This window comes from Dipodomys ordii, unplaced genomic scaffold, assembly GCF_000151885.1.
Source record: "Dipodomys ordii isolate 6190 unplaced genomic scaffold, Dord_2.0 Scaffold114, whole genome shotgun sequence".
Classification (NCBI taxonomy): domain Eukaryota; kingdom Metazoa; phylum Chordata; class Mammalia; order Rodentia; family Heteromyidae; genus Dipodomys; species Dipodomys ordii.
Window position 1 is genome coordinate 4,302,466 of NW_012267330.1, and position 15,248 is coordinate 4,317,713.

The following is a 15,248-nucleotide window of genomic DNA, read 5'->3' on the forward strand; positions in this document are numbered from 1 at the left end:
TTGGGGCTTCATCCAAGCACAGGTTGGAGATGATAGTATTTTATTTTAGGTCATTAACATTCACTAATAGAAATGAAAGCTGATGGTAATATCCATTTTCCAAATGCAAAGTCCCAGTAGTAACATCACTCACAGGTAAATGCCTTTCATTGATCTTGCTAAGTACCAATATGAAATCATCTACACTTTAAAATTTCTGTGGCAACTGACATTAGGGAAAAGCTTATTTAATTTTTTAATCGTATTTTTTTGTTTGTACTGGGATTGAGTTCTAGCTTGCAATTGCTAGGCAGATGCTCTACCATTTGATCCATACCTCAAAAATTTTCTGCCTTTTATTTTTCAGATCAGGTCTTATTTATTTGGCCTAGGTTGGCTTGTGACCCAAGCCTTTCGCCTTGCTGGGATTACAGCTATGAACTACCATATTTTTCTTGTTTGATGAGTTGCTATCTTACTATGCTTGGGCTGGCTTCAAACTACTCTTTCTAATTTCTCTATCTCTTTTAAAGGAAATTGATTTCCTTTATAATTTATTTGTATGTTATTAGTATATATTAGTATATATTAAGTTATACAAAGAGGCTTCCTTGTGATCGTACTTTGATCAAATCTCTCCTCCCCCCTCCCTCCAGTTGCTTTCTGTCCCTCCTCTCTCCTTTTATTCAGTCATTAGTGTGTTTCATTGTGCTATTTTTATACATACGTACAATGTATAAAAAAGCCAGTCTCCTGACTTGGTTTCCACAGTAACAGTGTTAACATCCTTTGACTTATTTAAAGAGAATCCTGTTCCGAACTTTGATGGCAAGATTATGTATGAGCACTACAGAGAATATTAGAGGATTTGAGGCTAGGAGTTCAGCTGAGTTTCAGTAATGCCCATATTAGACAACAGAAGGCTAATCTGAGATTGTCTGTCTGTCTGTCCTGCTCCACACACACAGCGCCACCACTGTGCTTGGATTTACAACTCTTCCATTCCACCAGATCTGGGGATTCATGGTCCCTGCTCCATGTCTACCTTAATCTAATTGGCTGAGACAGGTGCAAAGATATCACCCTGTTATTTAAGGAAGCTGCCTCCTTTGTGTTTTTCAGCCTGGCTTTTCTTTTTACTATGCCCTGAAGGCTGTGTTTGCATCTCCTGTTCACTACTTCTCCAAGTCACCAAGTCCTGATTAGCTGTATTTCTACACTGTCTTTCCCATCAGTTTCCTTCCTACCTTTCCATCAATGCCACTGTTACTTAAGACTCCAGACAAACAGATACAGATGGTCTCAGGGTGTCAATGACAAGTAAATAACCTCTCACACTAGCTCCATCAATGTGAGGTTCCATTGAGTACTGACTATGGATAGACAATGAAAGGCTGTGACAATCCATTAATGATGTCTGCCTGGAAGCAGGAAATGCAGTAGCAATACAGGTCAGGGATTGATGTTCTTGAATCTTGTTCCAGTTGTGATTTACAGGTGAGGTTCCTGAGGCCTACAGAAATGAATTGAGGTTTTCTACTGTTAAAAGTGTAATTAGGATGGCTTCTACTGAAATCTGAAAACCTCAACTATTTCTACTAGTGTTTTTCTGTTTTTGTTTTTTAAGGCATCATGTTGTTTTATTATTGTGAAGTAGAAATATCTAAGATGGAGAGTAGTTTCTAGGATTCTGAGCCCTGGCTCTGTCTTAGTCCAACAACAGTCCACTAGTCAGTCATAACTTACTTAAACAACATATAGAACTAAACATGGCAATTGGTATTAATCTTATTGATAACTTAATAAACGTGTTGGTTAAGTGTTTTATTTATTCATCGTTTGTAAACAGCAACTACTAAGGCCTTAATTGTTTGATGTCAATGTCAAATTAGTTACAACAAACTCTTATGGATGGAGTTTTTTTTTACATTAATGATTAATAGAGTCACTTGACAAATGTTCTTTAAAGTACTTTATACTAACTTATATAATCTTAATAGTGATCCAGTTTATTAGTTACTATAATTATTCACATTTTTTATCAAGGAAAATAAAGCTCACAGAATTCATTTGACAAATATCACATGGCTAAAGATTGTCAGAACTAGGATTTTAATATCGACATTTGACCTTAGCATCTAGGCTCTTCTCCTTGGTTTCTCTCTTCGACAATGCTCTTTGCTCAGGATTATCATGAAGCCAAACTATAACTATGAATAGCAAAGTAGAACAAAACTTATCAATTTTCTGCAAAGGAATGTCAGTGCTATCAATAACTCACCACATGCTGCTTTGTGGTTTTATTGTTCAAGTTCCTTATGTTCTTTAGGGCAATCTGCTTCAATGTGAATACAATTTATAGATTTTTTAAAACACAGTTTTTATAACAATGTCAAGGAGCAAAGAATAAAGTGATTCAAAGATGACAGAAAAGGACAAGCCTGGAATATAAAGCAGAAACAATCCTAACGCTGATCTTTCATTTCTGAAGGTCAAGGATGAAACTCACTTCATCCTGTAGCAACTGTCCAGGTAGCATTTCCCAACACTGTTTAATAAAATGCCTCCAGAGAATTGGCTTTGAAAGTCTCACAAATGCCAAAGTGAACACGACTCTGATGAGATCTTATTTGTAAAGCAACTGAATGTGACCACCAATAACTTTGACATGACCACATGAGCCGAGGTGAACAGCCTCGCACACGACAATGATGGTCATCATAGACAATGTTCCAAAATCTTGAAACAATCTAACTAACTCCTGCCCCTTTTAGCTAACACTCTCCTTATATATGACTAAACTCAACAAGGTCACAGGGACAACCAAACATACAGACCGAAAACCAGCTTTCTAAAGCTATGATGGAATGCTTAAACTCAGAACTTACGCTCTCATAAGAAATACATTAAACTGGAATGTTCTCTAGTGCTGAGCAGCTAGATGACTTGGGGCAAGCCAGTGAGTAGGTGCCTAGAGCTTTGATTTCTTACACCCCCTATGATTAGGTCATCAGGAAGTCATATGCCCTGGGCTAAAGCTCCTACTTTTTACCTTCCCTTCATCCTGAGGGAGGAAGGACAGAATGCTCGGGAGTGTTCCCAGCCAGGAGTCTCCCTGGCAATGGTATCCAGGAAGAGAGAGCGATGGGCAGTGGTTCCAATTAAAATTCCCTGCTTCTCTCAGAACAGAAGACAGCAATAAGCTCAAGCCATAAATTACTGCTGTGGAAATAATGCCCAGATAAAAGAAATAAAAGATAAATTTATGGCCTTAATCAATCTCCTTTTTTTTAATAAATAAATACAGCTCTGTCATTTGCTTTATGTGCGTGACTCTATCACCCTCCCAGATCATTCTCAGTGATTTCCAACAGCAGCTCCCTGCAGCTGAGCCTGAGGGGCAGGATGCTCTTTGGGAAAAATCAGCCCTTTTGCTATATCTCTTGTATGGGTCAGGAGGCTGAGGACATACGGAAGATGGAACACTACTCGCCCTGGGGATGAGCAGCACACTGCAGATCCAACAAGTGCAGAGAAACAGAGTCACCTACAAAGGAAGCTTCCTAGACAGGCTTTTATTCTCTGTCTTGCTAGTATTGTTTGAACTCTACCCATGCTGTCTTCTCTTCCCTTCACCAGAATTCCTTTATTTTCTTATTGATTGATTGATTGATTTTTATTTATTTATTTTTGCCTGTCATGGGGCTTCAACTCTGGGCCTGGGCATTGTCCCTAAGTTTCTTTTCCTCAAGATAAGTGCTCTACCACCTGAGCCACAGCACCAATTCTGACTACTTCTTCTTGTTCTTGTTCCTCCTCTTCCTCCTTCTTCATAGTTTATTAAGGATAAGAGTCTCATGGAGTTTTCTGCCCAGACTAGCTTCAAACCATGATCCTCAGATCTCAGCCTCATGAGTAGCTAAGATTACAGGCATGAGCCACCAGCATCCCAGCCAGAGTTCCTTATTTTTGCCTCAAATTCAATTTTATACAAAAATATTACCTAACCATCCCTTTCCAAGGAACAGTCCTATTAACTCAAAGATATAAATCTGTTTCTTGTAGATGGAATGAAACATATGCCATTATTTCACTAGCATCCTGCCCTTCAGAATGTCCTTGAATTTATTTGGAGTTCTAATTATTTTGTAAACTCACTTTTCCCATTCAGCTTAAGTCTGCAGTCATTTATATGATATATCCATTGGTGGTGATCAGGACACTAATCTAAGCTCCAATGAATTTACTAGGTAGTGTGTTGGGGTTGGTAAATGTGCACTAAAACTTCCTGTGGATGTCAAAGACCTGCAAAAGCTGGGCTGAAAACATATGCCTCCAGAGCCCCACCTGAGGCCTGAGAGGTCACCCATCCCTTTCCAGCCTCCCCCATTCCCAGAATGAAGCAACTCACATATTTATCTACCAAAGGCTGACACTAAGCAAGGACAGGATTTGGAGCTGATTAAATATTTCAAAGAAATAGATTCTAAAACTCTCAGAGTAATCTCTTCATGCTGTTTTGAGAAAGCTGCTCAAAACAGTTTCCGATGAGAATTTTGTTGCCAGCCAAATCCCCTTCAAATAATAGGAGTTGAGAAAAGATAACTTCACATGCATTTATTATCTTTGAAGTTTTGTTATTTGCTTCTTTTTTGTTTTTCCTAGTATGTTTGATTTCATTGTTTTTAGAGTCTTTAAAATATAAGGAACCTGGAGTTAGAAGGTAGTGAATGGGAGCTTTTGATTTCTTTTGTTTTTAATCTTATTTCATTTTATTATCAATAATCCATATGCATAATTACTAATAATCCATACGCATAAACATATGTAATACAAATATCTTTCCCCCCAAAATTTATTAATACAACACACTTCCATAGGTTGTCATTTATTTTGTACAGGATACTTTGCATAGAACTGTGTGAAATCAGGTCCTGTGAAATCTTCCACATTAATTCAATGTTCTCAGAGAGGGTAATTTTCCACCTAGGAGACATTTGACAATGACTGGAGATACTTCCATTGTGTCAACTCAGGGGAGAAGGATGAAGCTTGCTACATAGTAGGAGCTCAGGATGCTGCTATAGCTATTAAAATGCATAATACCACTTCCCACAACAAAGTTATCTGAGTTATCTGACCTAAAAGTCAATAGTATTAGGGCTGAGAAACTCTGAAATTGGTATTTAAATATCAGTAATTAACAACAAGCCTCCCAACAAAGCAAAGTCACTGAAGGTTGAAACAGAGCTCCTGAAGGAAGGCACTTTTCCTTCTTGTGTATGGCCAGGCCTGATGCAGCACTCTGCACCCTCAGACCCCGCCCCCTTCCACGCAGTGGTGAGACAGTGCAGAGAAGATCCTTTGTCCTTGTTCATTGGGAACAAATTCACATAGATTCAAAGGTCACTGCTGAATTTAAATAACCCCCTGTGATAAATCTGCATGAGCTCCATTTGTTCTACTGAACTTGTTGGATTAAATGAACACAATTTAATGTTCGAGAGGACAAGGCCTCCTTTCATGGCTGAAAGACAGAGCCAGGGTGATTTACAGTTTCATACATACTCATCCACCACATTATCTGCTTTGTGCTGGGTACTTATGAATATCAACTCATCATCCAGCAGCCGTTTCTACTCACTGTACCCCTCCGTCCAGGGCCACATGCCCAGAAAAGAACTTGAGTAAGAGATTTCCAGGGTTTTCTCTAAAGAGAAACTACCACTATTTCTACTGTTGATTCTCACCTTGTTTTTTGTTTGCGTGTATGTGTGAGCACAAATCTCTGTAATTATACACAAAGGAAGGTTTCCTTCTGATTTCCTAAGAAGGTTATCACCAAACAGCTATGCATAAGCATAGGGTTTACCTAACTTGGAATAGAAATTATTTTTGGATACCACTATCTTATAGGCTAACACTTCTTTTTTTAAATAATGATATAATAAAACTGAAAAATGTTTATTTATTTACATCTGGATTCTACTTAGTAACACATTCTGCTTAAGTCTATATAATTAGAAAGATAACAAATTTAATCAAATATTATATAACCCCCATTTTTTTATTATCTTAAAGTCTTAGGGATTTCTGTGACCTTTTGTTAATGGATAATTAAAGATATAGGATTTTCATTTTTATCAACTTTATAAAACAGCCAGTATAAGCAGCAGTGTGAGGATCTGCTGGGGTGGAATTCATAGTGAACTCTCAAAATCACAACACTATAAGGTGAGAGTGTTGAGTAATTTATAACGCTGGCTGCCTTGTCCTCAGGGATCTCTCGGCATCTGGTTACCTCTCAAGTCCATTTCTCTTAGGTAATGGAAGTCTAGAGCCTTGCTCTGCAGACTTCTCTTGGGAATACTTTTAGTATTACCTGGGAACTTGTGAGAAATGCAAATTGCCAGGCTTTACTCCAAGATTCTGCATTCTAATAAGTCTAGCAAGTGATCACTGGGCTGTATTATTGCTTGAATTTCTCTGCTATCCTTCTCATTAATGTTAACATTTATTTTTTAGTTCTTACATCATATATACCTAAAGACAACCTGCTATTATTCAAATTGATTTAAAGGCTAAGCATATCGGATCTTCTGAGAAGCTATATTGTCACATTTTAGCAAGAAACATGCCTACAGCCAAAGAAATCAAAAGATAGAAGGCATGATAGGGGAAAAACTCTTGGATGATTTTTTGGGTAGAGAACAGAACATTTAAAGTAAAATCCACCCTAGTTCCAATACTGAAACTTGAACTCAAGGCCTCTCATTCTTTCTTGGCTTTTTCACTCAAGGCTGGTGATTGATCACTTGAGCCACACCTCCACTCTTGGCTTTTTACTCAGTAACTGGAGATGAGCCTCTCAGATTTATCAGCTGCATTGCCTGTGAGCTGATCTCAGCCTTCTGAGCAGCTAGTATTACAGGCATGCAAAAGCAACACCAGACTCTCCTAATTTTTGGAGTTAAGGATATCATTCTCTTTTATAAGGTGTAGATAATAAGTATTGAAACAAACTGAGTTTTTATACATCATCCTATTTTTTATTTATTATATACCATATTGTCCAAACAAAACAAAACTTTAGAAACTTCCACTGTACCATGGGAAAGGAGTTGAGACAGTAAGGGTCAGTTTACTAGAGTTGATTGACATTTCAGCTGGAAAAAATTAGAAAGCCTGTATCTTTTCTGAATATATTGTTTAGCTTCATCATTGAAAAAAAATGTTATATTGATGTTAGTATTACAAATGACTTCCAAGGACAAAAATAAGTGCCAATTTTTTAAAATGAGAGTCAGTAGATATTGCCTTATACTAAGAAAGGGAAGGGAAGGGAGGGGAGAGGAAGGTAAAGAAAGAAAGGGAAGGGAAGGGGTAGGGGAGAGGAAGGTAAAGAAAGAAAGGGAAGGGAAGGGGTAGGGGAAGGGAACAATAGATGCAGAAATAACATAATCTTAGAACACTTTGGTTTTCCAACAACCTTCAATCATACCAAAACATTCAGTCTTCCTGCATTAAAAGGAAGCACAATGATTGTCATTCTCTAAGAAACAAACTGAAATTCAATGAAAAGAAATTAAAAGATGTTCCTGAAATCCATGCACAGCAGACAAGGCACCAAGTCTTTGAATTTCATGGTGCCCAGCACTGTGGTAGACATTTCACGTGAAATACTCCGACCATGTCTCACTGAGCCACGGCAGTGGTGCTCTCCCACCACAATCAAATTCTATACTCTTCTGTTATAATGGAAGTGCTGTTAATCTCTTAAGCACATGTTGTTTTGGATCTCTGAATGGCTTGGGCACTATCTTAAGTTCATACTCTTATGAACAAAACTTATAGTTATTAAAAATAGATGAAACAGCATTTTATCATTATATATTTGAATATTACAAAGTATGTTGAATTTTCTTTTAGAAATTTACTTAACTTATAGATGTATTAGATTACTTTGGAAAAAATACATGGCAAGGACATAGAGCTTATGAAATGATTTAATGCTCTTATCATGTAATGTCAGCCAAATAATACAAGGCATTCTGAAAATTCATGTGCAAACTTTTAAAAATAGTATAAAAAGCAGCTTTAATTGTATCAATGGATATCTTCTCTGCCTGTAATGTGAAATCTAAGTTCTTTTCATTCAACCCAAATTTCTAGCTTTGATAGCTATTAATGTCCATCTGAAGTGGAAGGAGACACTCATTGAAGAGGACCCCACTAGTGTCCTTTATCTTAAGCAAGAGGTGCCAGGCCCTTCACTAACGATTCAAATGGTAACAAAATCTAGGAATCTAGGAAGAAGCTGCAGAACCTGGCCAAGTGGAGCATGAAGAGAGGATACTGTCTCCTCAACTCTTTTCCCAGGGACTTGGCCTTTGTGCTCCAGCCCTCCCCATTCCCATTCACTTTCCATCTGTTAAGAGTTTGAATTCAAAGGAGGAGGCTACAATGCTTGATAAGAAATGTACTCATTATCTTTCCCATGTCATTGTAACCCCTCTGTACAGTATTTTCACAATAAAAAAAAGAGTTTGAATTGATTCCTCTGTCTACACATTCCATGCAGCTCTGGCTCATAGCACTAAAGTGAACAGGAGGGGTTTCTGTAGTTTCCCCACTTAGAAGTTCCTAGAAAGGTTGAGCCTGGCTCTTTGGTAAGTCCTATTAGTTCCTCACAGCCTCAGTGAGACATTGCTAAGACCACTCTTCATCTGATAATGAAGCACAAGTCAAATCCTGATGTGACATCACTAAGATTCAGAAATCTGCTAACAAAATGACCAATCACTAGACTTACAGAATATACATATATATGAAATATATATATGAAATGCTGGAATTTAAATATATATTTAATATATACTATTTATATTATATTAAAATGTATAAATATATATAATTGTATGTTATATATCGATATAGAGATATATGTAATTATGTATTGTACATAATTATATATGTTACATGGTATGTATATTATAGATTTATCAATATTTTAATTATACCTTGTTATATTTTTATTATTTATATATTATATATTTACTTTCCATTATTCTCTTCAAATTTTTATTAATGAGAATTTTTTGCATCATGAGGCTAAGACAGATATATACTTCTCCAATAATAAATAAAGACAGAAGAAATAACTCTCAATTTATCAGTAGTTCATTAGGAAAGATGAGTGTTTTCATACCAACAGATATCAACTTAGCCTATCTTTTAGCCAGTATCACCTCATTTGCTAAGGGCAAAATAAATTCATATAATCCTAAACTTTAATGAACTAAGACCCCATCCAGAATTGCTTTGGCCGATTAGTTAATTTTTTGTTCATATCTAAAATTCACAAATCAAAAGAAAGCAGCAAAACTCTGAGAGCTATTGTGCAGGGTATGTTCTTGTCTCATGACTGGATCAACCAAACATCACACTTGTTTCTCACTACAAGCCTTTGATTCTTTTTCAGCAAAGTAAGCTTTCATTATAATCTTTAAGACTGCTGAGGAAGAGTCAGCAATTTATTTTTGTTTCGTATTTTACCTACAGATGGTGTCACTGCCAAAATTTGAAAAGTTAAACACCACATCTCATAGATGGGTAGTTCAAGAGTCATAAACCATCTGCATTTTGAGTTAAGGCTGTTGGCCATTACAGCAAACTGGAGTAAGGCCAAGCAAGGAGAGGTTCCTGGAGATAAAAGCCCACAAAGTTAGCTGACACTGTCACCCAGCATGGGCCATGGGCTCTGTCCCAAGAAGAGAAAGGGCAGAAGTCAAACTGAGTTGTTCAGGAAGCACATTCTATTATTACAAGTAAAACAAATCTAAGGCTTTGTGTGAAGCTTTGATTCCTATTAAATTACTTTACTTCAGTGAAAGCAAGCTGAAATCTACCAGACAAGAGAAACTCTCAGCTTTAAAAAAAAAAAAAACTTCCCCCAAAATAAAGATCCGTCTTTCTACACAATAAACTAATAGAACAGAGGTAAGGCAGATAAACTAAAAAGCTGAACTGTTGATTTAAAAAGGTCAACTGAGCATTCCCTTACCTGTTTTGATGTTGATGACAAAGAAATTCTGAGGATTCCCACTTGTGATCCTGTATGTGAGTTTTTCATTGGAACTGGGGTCAGGATCTTCAGCTTGAATTTGAATGACAGATACATCCTTGGGAGAGTTTTCCATGACAGTAGGATAATAAATAGGTTCTGAGGTCAGGGGGGCATTGTCATTCACATCTTCAACTTCAATGTAGACCTCGATGGTGGAATAAAGAGGAACCACGCCCCGGTCCGTGGCGTACACTGTCAGCCAGTATGAACCTGTGGTCTCTCTGTCAAGAACGTCTGCAGCAGTGATGACCCCTGAGAGAAAGCAGAGAGAGCATGATGGCCACAGAAGACATGAGATCAAACTAAAATGCTACTCTTTACATAAGAAAGCAGTTTTATCCAGGACCATAATAAATAGTTCATTGTTATTTGTAAAAGGGTAATTACATTTGAATACTTTGAAATTTGAAGATAAAGATATCACATGCAGCTAGAGAGAGAGTTGCCAATATGAAAGAAGTGTAAGAAAGTGGGCCTGGGTTCAGATCATGTCCCACATTGCATGGGAAATCAGCACCAAAGCAATATCTCCAACTGCATCTTCAATTGATGCAACCAAAAGCTCTCCTAGGGTAAATTATTTTATCTGTTAATTTACAAAGGTGAAAATGAGCTTTAAAATGTTTTTTTTTGCTAGTTAGAATGCAAACTACTTTATAATCCTATTTCATACCAATTCTTTAAAAATCAAATGTCACAGTTACTGTACAATCAGGAGAGTCGTGGATCAACACATTTTCTAAATGAGTTCATGCTCCTCAAGTGCTCCGCAGAGAACCCTATATAAACCCCGAGCTCCTCTAAGTGATGCTCATGGACCATCATTTTAAATTAGGCAAACAAAACCACCCAATTTCCAACTGGTACAAATTAGGCTTAAAGTTTGGCTTGCAGACCCTGCATAAACAAACTGACATATATTGCAACTGGGAGCAAGGAAGGAACCTACCCAGGAACAAGTTGGCATACTAATGCTGCCTAAAAATCATAACAGTATATTGAAAGCACAAAACTTAACCTATTTTCCACCCAATTTTGCATAGTGATATGCCATGAGACAACACACCATCTTACATATTCTCGATGGAAATACATAAAACACAATGGGTTCCTGTGCTGTGTTGAGTGACAGCAGACAATCAGAATAGAAACATCAACATAGCATGAGAAGAGTAGACACCAGCAGTATAATTGCAACTAAAAGAGAGGGAAAACATAGTGGTATAAACCCAGTGATATAGTCATGGAATGGATGACTATTATACTGTCTTGTAAACTGGTTTGGAATAGAATAGAATGTCAATATGACATTGGGACAAGAAAATCCTGTTGTGGCTACAAACCTGGATTGACAGAACTGCCTATGCTGACCACCAACTACAGGCATACTAACCTTGAGATGCACATAATGATCACTCCTGAGCAACATTGTTAGGGAGCCCTAAGTCAGAGGGAGGAATAGTGACATAAAATTAGGCAGGCTCTCAACCAGAAACAAACACGTCAACCAGTATGAACTGTGATGAGAGACAGAAGTCTCAAAAAATGCTCTCAGGTCATGTGCTAACTCTTCAACCAAACATGCTTATTCCATGTATACACCTCCACTGGGCCTTGTGCAAGTCACTGATGACAAGGTCTCAGTCGTCAAAGACTCATAGTCCTTATCTCTACTATGGTCTGTGGTGAGGTATGACAGCAAACATCAAGGAGCAATCACTTCATCTGGCTTAGACTTACATACGTGGAAGGGCAAAGAGTCTACAAGCCACAAGAGGATGAGAGGCCAGAGAAGCAGCATTTACCGAGACTTCATAATGCACTATGAGATCTACATCACAACTTTCCTATAATATAAGAATTAATTCTCTTTACAGATGAGTTCACCAAGTTGATAGCTCTCTCCTAAGTCCCATGGCTAATAGTAGAAGAATCCAGGCCAGTTTGCCCAAAATGTTTTTGTTTATCTAGTACCCATTACTTATTACGAAGAAATTTAATACAAACTCTTAATTTTCCTATCCATCTCTCAGTATTCATTAACGCATCTTGTAATAATGATCATTTTATCTGTGGGAAAGTTTGGCAAAAAGATTTCAGATTTCAATAAAAGATGAGTAAATGCTTAGTTGTAAATCAAACACCATATTTCCATAGCTTTACTCAAAGCAGGGAACTGCTTTGTGTTGGCTGGACTGCTCGTGTATTTACCAGCTTTCTCTTTTAAACTTGCCAGTGACATCTCATGAAAGTTCCTGGACTTTGGGGGAATAGCAAAGTACAGACAATGAAAAGAAAGCAAGGAAATCTTCCATGTTGGATCAATCTTGTCACCTTACTTGACTGCATGCTTGGCCCACACCTGTGTGCACATGTGCACATGCCCGGAGGTGCACACTGGAGCATATGCACAAAGAATTGCTTTGTGATACCTGCAAGTCACTAGCTCTCTTTCTTTCCATCTGTCACATTGGAAGATGCTGGATTCCAGGATTTGAGCATTCAATGGCTTTGAAAATTCTTTGCTGGAAAGACATCCACTTTATAGAAACAAAACTACATGAGTGGATTTTACTCTGTTTGTAAATGAATTATCTACTTGTAAATGAACATTCACTAAAAATTTTAATCATCTTTCCTTAAAATAAATTATAATAATATTTAATAATTAACAAGAATTATGAATGAGCATTTGGAACACAGTGTTCATTCAGACAATTTTATGAGCAAATTTAGAACAAAAATGAAAAAGAAATCAACTAAATTATTAGGAAAGTGATCTAAATCTCTATACTAACTATGTCACCCACCAACACCAATAACCACTGATAGTATTTACTCACCTTCAACACCCTTACAACTAGTCATGAGCTACATGGTTATAATCGCAAATGTAAATACACCTGACCTTTCTGCCCAACAAAACCTTCCTTTACAACTGATCAATTATTGTTAGAATTGTATGTAATGGCTAGGTGCAGGTGGCTCATACCTCTAGTCCTACTGACTAACAAGGCTGAGACCTTAGGATAATAGCTTGAAGCCAACTTGGGCACCAGTGAGCCAGTAAAATGCCAGCTGGAGGCTTGGTTCAACTGGTCAAATTCCAGCCACAAGCAGAAAAAGAGATAGATTAGGGCCCTGAGTTCAGATCCTGGTATCAGCACACATATATTAAAACAAATCCCATATCATTAACAAAACTCTGTTGCTATTATCATGCATTCTTCATGACTTTAAAAATATTGTACATATCTAAAATGAACAATGAGCAATCTGACTACTTCTGATTCCCAAGAAATTGTCCCTCTAATCAAAATAATAAACATACACATTATCATTCAAAGTATCCCGTTTATAATCTGTGCTCCCAACTCTCTGACCCTTAGGGAACCCCAGAGGAGCGTTTTGTCGGTTTAAACCATTTTACAGTATCTAGAAATGTATAGACTTCTTTCACTGAAAGTAATTATTTGGAAGTCAATCCATGTTGCTGTGTATAAAACTGTAAATCATTGCTTTTCTTTCCTTACTACTGTTCCACTGGATGGGTCCAACACAATTTTCTTAACCACTGATGGACATTTGGGTTGCTTTCAGTTTTATCTACATAACAAAGGAAGCTGATACGAATATTTATGTACAAGTTTTGTATGGGAGTGTACTTTCATTAAATGGATGTGTCACCTGCTAGGTATATTTCATTCTCTCTTGCAGGAATTTGGAGGGTTCCAGTTGTTCCATACCTTCACTTATGTCAGATTTGGCAGTCTGTTGCTTTAATTCTGACACCAAAATAAATATGTAATAGTATTTCACTGTGGCATCACTATCATCTTCATGATGACATTGAGAATCTTTAAAACTGTTTACTTTCCATGTGAAAAGGTTCAATGTTTAATCTATTTTACATTTCAATTGTTTTATTGAGTTTTGAGAGGACTTTATATATTTTGGACAAAAGTCATTTACTAGATTTGTGATATACAAATATTTTACCTTAGTAGTGATGTTTAAAGATTAGAAATTTTCCATTTTTTTACATCTAACTTATCAAGTTTTCTTTTATAGGTAGGTCATACTTTTTATTTTGTGTCTAAGGAATCTATTGCTTTACTTTCTATTACCTTCAAATAGTTGTACAAAAAGGTTTCAAATTGACTTGTCTAGTTCTGTATACAATACTTCTTGATTAGTCTCACCCCTTCCATCACATTAAGTATTGTAATTCTATTTATACACTATTCTTATTCACATTTTTCCACCTCCACTGTTTATCTTCTTTCCCTTCAATCAACACATGTATCAGTCTCCTGATACTTATTTTGGCTAAAGAGTTGGTTAATTTTTCAAGGGAGTTATATACACTATGAAAACCAACCACTACATGTATCATACTTTAGAAAGTTTGAATATATATAATACATATTTTTTCATACATATTTATATTTCAGGTCTAAGACCTACATATAAGACAAAAGATGCATACTTTGTCTTTCTGAGCCTGTCTTTACTCAATATGATTTTTTTCCAGATCCACTCATTTCCTGTAAAGGACTTAATATTATTCTTCTTAATAGATGAATAAAATTCCACCAGATAGATAGATTGATCGATTGACAGATATCTCTTAATCCATTCATTGGTTGTAAGACATCTAGGCTATTTCCATAACTTGGTAATATGAATATTATTGTGATGAACCCAGGTGTCCAACACCTTTAATTTATACTGCCTAAACATCTTTTGGGTAGATGCCCAAGAGCAGTATTACTGGATCATAGTGTAGTTCTGTTATTAGGCCTTAAGGAATCTCTCAGGGCCTTGGGATTGCTTTGGAAAAGCATGTCTCAGAATTCCTTCCTTTGCTTTCTTCTTCAATCTGACTCTGAGTAAATAGGACATTATGTCTATTCATCCACAAATACATATTAAGTGGGATGGGAATGGATGATAATTAACATTTCATTAAAATGTAACCTGTCCACTTGAAGGTCCAGTTCCAAGTAGACAGAGATGTAAGTTTCATCTTCCTGCTTCATCACCCCCAGTGAAATGCTCAAAGTAGAGTCAACTGACATGTTCACACTTTATACTGAGAGTTATGAAAATGTCATTTAAGGAATTCTTTACAGATACCATT

General features: G+C 36.7%; 1 protein-coding gene across 1 annotated transcript in view; it reads right to left on the reverse strand.

Moving 5' to 3' along the window:
• The window catches only part of Fat3 (FAT atypical cadherin 3), a 526,046-nt gene that overhangs the window by 348,786 nt on the left and 162,012 nt on the right, over positions 1-15,248 (reverse strand). The window contains exon 2 of the mRNA XM_013028825.1: positions 10,043-10,357. Coding sequence (XP_012884279.1) covers positions 10,043-10,357 — 315 coding nt within the window. The remainder of the gene's footprint in view (positions 1-10,042; positions 10,358-15,248) is intronic.